Source organism: Rhinopithecus bieti, unplaced genomic scaffold (genome assembly GCF_001698545.2).
Source record: "Rhinopithecus bieti isolate Rb0 unplaced genomic scaffold, ASM169854v2 scaffold_2077, whole genome shotgun sequence".
Classification (NCBI taxonomy): domain Eukaryota; kingdom Metazoa; phylum Chordata; class Mammalia; order Primates; family Cercopithecidae; genus Rhinopithecus; species Rhinopithecus bieti.
Genome location: NW_016803882.1, coordinates 1,862,200 through 1,870,943, shown reverse-complemented (window position 1 = coordinate 1,870,943; position 8,744 = coordinate 1,862,200). Strand labels below are relative to the sequence as shown.

Sequence of the window (8,744 nt, the reverse complement as noted above, 5' to 3'; positions counted from 1 at the left end):
GATTCAACTATCCTTTTTTAAAAAAAAAAAAAGAAAATCTATTTTGAATACTGTACAGATTCACATCTTATCAGAGGAAGAGCTAGTTAGCATAATACAGAATTTTAGAGCTAGAAGAGACTTTCAACATCATCAAGTCTTATCTCTCAGTATTCAATAGTTCAATATAATTGTTATCTTTTTACAGGTCTTAGCTTTCCTGCCCTAATTTCCAAAACAATGAAGAACCAGTAGTCCCCAGATCCACTTTGTGTATGTGTGTAACTGTCTTTTCATTCTCTCTGATATTCTCCATATTCATGCTAATGATTGCAGCTCTGAGGATTATTTCCTTGATTCATTATGCCTGAATTAGCTTAAGAAAAGAATAGTCTACCAGATGCACAACTTTTAATTTAAATGCTTGGCAAAGGTAAAGATGAGTAATTCAGAGTTTTAGAAGTAGTTGTAGTAATAGTCAATTGTGTCATTGGTACTCTGGAAAACATATCATATGGTTTTTGCCATAACGATTCAGGAGTGAGTAATACTACCCTATTCAAGAGTAATACTACCCAATTCAAGAGTACCATTTCAAGAGTGAGTAATACCCTATTCCTTAAGACAAGTAATGCTACCCACCCCATTGTATGGGTGAAGCCAAAGTGAACCAGCACAGCTTTTTGTGGGGTTGGGGGTAGGAGAGTGTTACAGTGAAGTTCTTTGTTTCTGTTTTCTACTCTCATTTCTCATTCATTCTTTAAATCAATAGATATTTATTTTGCCTGTGGTGTGAACTAACAGTTTCTCTGGGTCTGGATAATATAGCAGACAACAAGATCCAGTCTTTGGCCCCAAAGAGCATACAGTATAGGTTCTCACAACATGGACAATGCTAGATAACTGCCCAGAGAGCAGAGAAGTTACATAGGATCATTATCAACCTGTGCACCTGAACCACTGCACAAGCAATGTATTAACTTTGCCTTGTTCATTGGGATACAGTGAGAAATAACTGTTATAATTCGTTGTGAAGCATTTTGGAAATGGAAAGAGCTATAAAGCAGCTGAATAAAAGAAAACAACATTAAATGATAGGGTGGAAATGATTCTCATAGGTATGTTCAGTATTTATGTCAACACTATAGGACCACTACCAGGGAAAAGCTATTTTAGGTAAATACAGTTGCCTAGCTTTTACAAAGTTGAGAAAATACCTGTGTGTATTAACAAGATAAACTGTGGAATCTTATATTATTTTGGGTATTATGTGAGCTAAATATAGTTGGAATATCACACATACTATGAAGTTTCTATAAATCTGCAGCTTCTATTAAGAGTTTCTGTATTTCAATGTTTATCAGAAGTATTTCTCCAATATTTAAATGCTGAAACTATCCAAGACTATTATTCACAAACAATGGATTATATTCTAATACTCAGAAACTGTAGAAAGGTTTGTTAAATAAGATGAATATCTGTCCTGTGATTAACCTACCAGTATGTTGGGTTCGGGGGAGCTATCAGTGATTTATTGTGCCTGATCTTTTCTGATTTTAGTTATGTTTTTAAAGTTTGTTAATTATCTCAGAAGATGAGGATGCCAATTTATATCCCATTGTACACCCTCAAAAGATGAATTTATAGAATGGGCCATGTCTTTAAGATGCTTTTATATAGTCATTCTTATACCTAAGATTCAGATGCTTAAGGAAGGGACCCATTTAGACAGTTATTTAATGTTCTTTGACTATGAACTAATCCTAATTTTAACTTTAGTACTTTTATGTTCTTACCAGCTTTCACCCTAGTTAAATGGGGCACTACACCACAGAGTTTAGCCTGTGGCATAGCAGAGCCCAGGTCATCTGTCACAGAGAATCATAATCTTACATTCTGTCTCTCCTCTGAACAGTAGAATTTTGGGGTGGGGGAGAATCTTAATTTATAATGAGGCAACTCTAGTTTTATCACACTCAGAAACAACAAAAATATTCAAAATTTAACTTTCTGTGCATTCCATTTATTTGCAAATGTATATCAATATGATTATTACATGAGTAAGAGATCTTCATTTTTTATTGTCATCCCTGATTTGCCAAATTAGGTAACATGGAGAACCTCCACACAGTTGCATATTATTTTGCTTGTTCCACATGTTGGTGCTTTGTTCTTTACTGTCCTTTTGTCATTATATTATCTCTGAACATTTCCATTTAGTGTTTCTATTTAGAGTAAAGAAATAGAAGCATGAAAATTAATAACCCATGCATCAGACATTTGTGCTGGACTTTATAGGAATAACCAGTTAAGGCTAGAAACTTCAGTGTTTAATACTGTTTTCAAAACTTGATTGTTACATATATTGTCAGTTCAGTGATTGAAGACAAGATGTATATGTAGACAAGTAGATAAAAACAGGGTAATTAAACCAGTGTGGTTTTTTTTTTTTTTTTTTTTTTATTTTAAAGGAAAACACATGTGACTTATGTGCATTGCATGGCAGAGTATTACTAAAATTTGCCTAAACAAACTGTCATGATGTTTTCAGGTTGTATGGTAACGCTTTAACTATATAGTACTTGGATTTGAATCCTCATAATCACAAAGGCTCTTAACAGTTGTTTAAAACAAAAAACAAAGACTATACTGTTTCTAGAAAGTATCATCTTCTTGGTTATATTTGTGCTAAATGTATGAATCTGTACTATACTGGTATGAAAAAGTAAAACTATATATGTATTTAGATTTTGAAAAGTAGCATTGTGCATTTTAGAAAAACATTTGGCAACTTGTGGCACTTTGGTAAAGGAATGTGCAATTATAAAGGTTAATGCCATTTGATTTTTTTCTAATTCCCAGTAATTATTCTTACTAGGCTTTAGAGTCAAAACCAAACCCAATTTTAAGACTAGCACTTTTTTCCTACTGGTAATTCCTGTTTTGGTAATTACATGGAATGTTTAACTTAAACCATTCTTTGCAATGAGTTTTAGCTTTCCTCCTCTATCCTAACTTCAAAACCTTTAACTTAAGAACCATTTTAAATTAATCCAGTGGTAACCAGAAGAATGTTTTAACTATCAAGACCACTTAATCTTGTGCTTGATTTTAGTAATTTTCTGATAAAAATAACTGAATTCCTGGAAAAGAATATTCTAACATTTTAATTAGTTTTCATTGGTCATAAATAATTGAGTAGTTGATGTCCATGTAGTCATAATTTATCTAAACTCTGGAGCTGCCAAGGCAACTAAAGTACACAGAAGTGCTTAAAACACACCCATATCCCCTAAAGAGAAATGACAAGACTTGGAAGAATCAGAATTCTGTATTATTATGGGTATCACATATATATAAGCTATTTTATATATATATATACACATACACGTACATTCTATTAGGTTACCAGTATTTTACTGTCATGCACCCATGGGTAGTAGAAGCAAAATAAAAATAAATATAAATGCTTAACTTTAGATTTTGGCACCAATATAGATTATGCATAAGCTGTTGCAATAAAAAATATTCATTGTGCCTGTACCTGAAAAATTTACCTTAGGTTTTCTCTGGCCTTTTTTGTTTAGGCCTGCATGATCATTTTAAATGTAAAGATAGCAGGATATATGAATGAATGAATAAAATGATGGCTTTGTTTGCCATGGGATTAAAAATTCTGTTGAATTTTCTGAGGGGCATTGGTTGCTGTATATTACATCATAAACTTATTGTTCACAAGCAACATGAGTCTATCACAGCATTTAGAAATATTTTTCCCACAAAATGAATTCAGAATTGACAATTCAAATTTGTAATTTTAAGCTGCTAATTATTAAAATTTATTAATATCTTATGGATTGAAGATTACATGAAATAAAAGCTATAAAAGAATGCTAATTAATAACATAATTCCATATACTATCAAACTTCTGATAGCATTGAGTTTCTTATAAAGCCTTAAAATATTTTAATGATAAATTAATTACCTGAAAAGAAGGCACTTTATTTCCTTGAACTAGCTATTCGTCTGTATAGAATATGTCAAAAATCCCTTAAGTTATTCTTTATCCTTTTATAAATTTATCCTAGTTACATGTTTTTCTAAAGCCTCTTATAGTATAATGTGTTAATTCAAACTATTGTAACTTAACAGAAAAATTGTTAACGATATAACCAATGAACAATACAGACATAAAACTCAAGAATAACGAAAGTACATGTGATAATAAGACTGTTAGTCTAAGTTAGTCTACAATCATTTGAGATTTTAAAATGTAAAATTTGAAGAGTTTTGCATTGAACAATTTTGGACAGTTTTATTTTCAATCTTACTTTTAATTGGTACTACCTTGTCTTGAAATGTTGATCAAATGTAAAGGCAATCATGAAACCGGTCCATTATAATTCAATTTTGTTTTAGGTGAGATTTTTAGTGTAATTCTAAAACATTAAAACATCTGTTTGTTTCTTTTTTGCTCAAGTCAGCCACACCTGGTGAACTATCAAATTTAAATCATCAGCATGAATGTGCTGCTGTGTATAGCTGTTTCCTCTTCAGAAAATTAGTACTTGATTTATACAAAGAATTTAGTTCAGCAGAAAAAGCATAGGATAATTTTTTCAAAAGAGTTCAACCCTCTCAAGTTAAACCTTAACATCTTTCTGACATTCATAAGGATAGGCTTTTATCCAAGAAATGTTTTCAACAGAAAAATATTTCAAAGTGGACGAACTCCACTTTCTTTTTTGCTTGAGGGGCAGTACACTTTTACAAAACACATTTTCTATAAGTTTCCTTATCTTTAAGTCATTCTCTGTGGTGGCCATTTTTCCATCTCTAATTTTAAATGTTTTGCTAACTGTACATGCAGTTTCATAGACAGTCTGATCATTACATGATATAGAAAGGAGTCAAGTTTATCAGAGGTCTGTCTTTGTGAAGGGGAGAGACCAAACACAAATTCCATGTCAGTTGTTTTGGTTTGGTTCTTTGTTTTCTTTTAAAAATAGGATATACTAACCCAAAGGTGTGTTAATGTCATGGCATGAACAATCTTCAATGTAGACCTACTGAGTATTTTGTGATGCTGAGTAACAGACGTTTCTCAACTCTCTGTGATGCTAAATATTTTCCTTAGGAAGTTTTGTTTAATGTTAGATTGTTGTTCTGAAAGATGTTGGTCCTAGTGGGATTTTTTAAAACTTGGGAAACAAATAAACGCATGTATTACAAATATAGAAATGGTGAATTGTAAACTTACCATATAGTACTGATTTCTATTTTCAAAAATGTTTTGCTGTTAAATATATACAACATAAAATTGCTGCCGTACTGTAATTGAGTACTTTTTCCTAAATGACCCTGTTATCACTATTCCAGAATTAGAAGTTGGGCAGATACATGATTGATTCATGTGTCTGCATAGATGCTTCAAGGTATATTCTTCTCTTGGTGAGTAAAATTATATTTTCCGTGGCATCAATGCATTGAGATCTGAATATACCTGTATCTATCAATCCTTATTACACATTTCTTATGCAGTAGCTTCAAATATGCCAAAATTGGCCTAGACACAACTAAAAATTGAGGGTTTGTTACATGCTTTCTAACAGAAAGGTTTTCAACGAGTTTAATTATGGGTTTGTACTGTGAAAATAGTGGAACTCCCTTGAAAACTTCATGTTTGCTAAATTCAAATTAATATTTTTTCTTTAGCTCACAAATTACCCCAAATCCAGAGAGAATATCAACCTTTTTCACTGTTGTCAAATCAAGCATAAGGAGCAGCCCCATGATACTACAAAAACAGTTGAGGAATAAGGAATAAATCTCTTATGTTACACCTCAGAATAAAGGCATTCGGTGAAAGAAATGAACTGAAGTTCATCATGAATGCAAGGCCTCAGTACTTGACATTCCTCCACGGAAGGGAAGACAAGTATCAACACCACTGGCATCATTTCCAAACTGATCTTATGTGGAATAATTTCCACCACATTGAAGTACTTTTCGACTCTATCTAGTTTTTGGGTTTTGTTTTTTTTAATTCATCAAGCCTTTCCGTTTTCAAACCACCATTTGTCAGCCTTGAGATAGAGAGACATATAGATTTGAAAATACTTTCTTAAGAGATCATGTAACTATATAACTCTGAATTTAAAAATTGAGGGGGGAGGGATAATTTCAACCCACTGCCTCTTACCAGAAACATTTTTTTAAATCTGTAACTGCTTTAGTGTTAACAGGGTACAAGGTGGTTTTTGTCCCGTATTGTTCTTAAACGGTTTTCATTTATTGTGATTGTACTGTATGAAAACAAATCATAAATTGCCTTGTATTGTTTATAATAGACCATACCACGTACTACTTCAGTTTTTATGTTCCAAGTTTTTCAGTGATGCATGTTAACAGTTAGGTCCTAAAATTCTGTGGTGCTAATTCTCCCATACCCAATGGTGCTTTTGTGGATGCTAACTGCACACATGCTGAACAAAGCTTGAAGTTTAAAACTTTCCTCCCTTCCTCTGTTTATATGAAGTAAAATAAAATAACTTGAATTTGTCTCAAAATATCACTGACAATCTAATAAACTTGTTTATATGTGTGATTAGTTTGGATTCTTAATTATTTTACAGAAAGCATCTCAGCTCTGTTGGACCCCAGAAGTTGATTTTGTGTTTATTTCATTATATCATTTGTGCCCCCCAATTCATGGTATCTTTATAAATTTAAATGCAGTTTGTCTGGCTTCCAAAATCATATTTAGGTAGGATCTACAGAAACTAGACCTATCAGAACTGGAAATGAGTAAGTTGAGAAGATCAAAAATGTGCCAATCCAGTCTATTACAGTGCCTTTATCTATTTTGTAATTTATTAATAAGGTTTTAGCACCTGGTTGAGCCAGGAGATAATATTTGCATGAAAGCAAGTATGCCTTCAAAACCTTTATTGCAACTCATATGACATTGAAAAGGCCATTTCTATATGCTGATATTAAAAGTTCACTCCCCATATATGAAAATAGTGACAAAAAATTAATTTTGAATTTTCCAGGACAAACTGACATCATATGCCAGAATGTCATAATAGATAAACTCATGGCAATGGTTTTATTGGATTTTTAGCTTCTGCATCTCTATTAAATCGTAACAGAAGGCCAAGTGAACCTGCCAATATCTTCATGAGGGCAGAGGGCTGTTTCTCCCAAGCCAGAGATAAACTCAATATAAAGGCACTATGTGAATTTGCATTCCGACCTTGGTACTTTGCCTAACTCATGGGTAATGTTAAAATTTGAAAAGAAAAAATTGAAACAAATGTATTAAAGCTCCTTGAGCAACAATCATTGACCTTAAATAGAAGATGATCAAACCTATTGGTCTAATAATCTAGCAGGTATGATGACTGAGATGATATTCCCATACTACTATGGTTCTTTATTATATAAAGAGTTTCAGGCCCAGTAATTTTTGCCTTAAATAGCTATTAAATTGTGTCTAACTTCTAACATCAGAAAATGAAGTTTAGAGAATAGTGCCAGTGTGAACCTAAGCTTACTTCTGTGACTATCTGAAATAAATGCAGTATTTACTAAATCACAGCCTCTTACCAAAGATATTTCTACAATATATTTTGTGACTACCTTAACTGTATTCCATTTTATGAAAACTGGTAAATAATAAATGTGCTACAAAGTAATTCCACATTTTCTTTTGGAAGAAAAATCTGTTTAATCTACATGAAAATATCTCTAATTTTACACCCGCAGTCAACCAGATTTCTGTATTAATTTTCATCATTGTTTGTCCCATCAAAAAGATTATCCTGAAAAATGCTTCTCAGCTTTCATTGGTAGTAGCGAAATTTTAAAAAATCTTAGCCTTAAATAACATGAATATACTTTGTAAGTTTGGTTCCTCTATAAAAATAATGTAGTCCCTCTCTATGCGAAACCATTTTAAAATTACATAATTATATCTATTTTTATAGCATTATTAGCATTATTTTGGTAAGTTGTCTTTTCTGTTCCTAAAACAGTAATTTTCCCTTAGCGATCTTATGCTCAAGGTGTTTTCCCTAAATCCTTATGGGAAAGCATTTTCAAAAACAGACCTAAATGTTCTCTTTCCAGTAAGGAAACTCTTTTATAATAAATTCCATGTACACTAAAAGCATAACAGTACTTGTATTAGGGAAGTAATTTTCTCGTCAGAAATTGCTTTGAGTTTGAAAATGGCCAATAATAATAAAAGCCAATCTGCAGTCTACATCATTTCAGATTTGTCTTCATGAGATCTTTTTAAAAAACTGTTGAACTAGGTGCATACTGACTTACACCAGGACTAAAGTTATTTTTCTTAACTCCTACTTTATCCTTTATCCTTGGCAGGGATTCAAGGGAGGTGAAAAGACTCTTGGAAAATAACTAAAAAGTAATACAATACACACAAAATAAGAGAGTGGTAGTTCATAGGACCGAATAAATCATGAAATGCAGTGAACTCAGCGCTACACATATTCTGCCAAATTGTTCTCGTCTTACACTTTTCGTGAAGCAAGTTTCCCATCATAAAAGACTTAACAGAACACTGGCACGTGAAGATCAAAAGGACTGAATAAAAAGGCTGGCCCTCAGTTTTGTGTATTTGGAAGGTCAGGGTTTTTTTGTAGCTAAGAAGACTTTGATAAAGGAAGAAGTAAAAAAGAAAAGAAAAAAAAGAAACTCAGTTTTGTTAGTTCATTCTGAGTGAATTCACAAGAGA

General features: G+C 32.3%; 1 protein-coding gene across 3 annotated transcripts in view; it reads left to right on the top strand.

The window, feature by feature from the left end:
- PURG (purine rich element binding protein G) overlaps positions 1–8,744 on the top strand; it is a 41,329-nt gene extending 32,585 nt beyond the window's left edge. The window contains exon 4 of one of the 3 annotated variants that reach the window (XR_001882451.1): positions 5,696–5,769. Coding sequence is in view for 2 of the 3 variants with exons in the window: in XM_017857226.1 (XP_017712715.1) it covers positions 5,696–5,800 (105 nt within the window). In the remaining variant the exon portion in view is untranslated. Of the gene's footprint in view, positions 1–5,695; positions 6,586–8,371 lie in introns of those variants that run through there. The other 2 variants (XM_017857233.1, XM_017857226.1) reach the window with 2 other exon arrangements.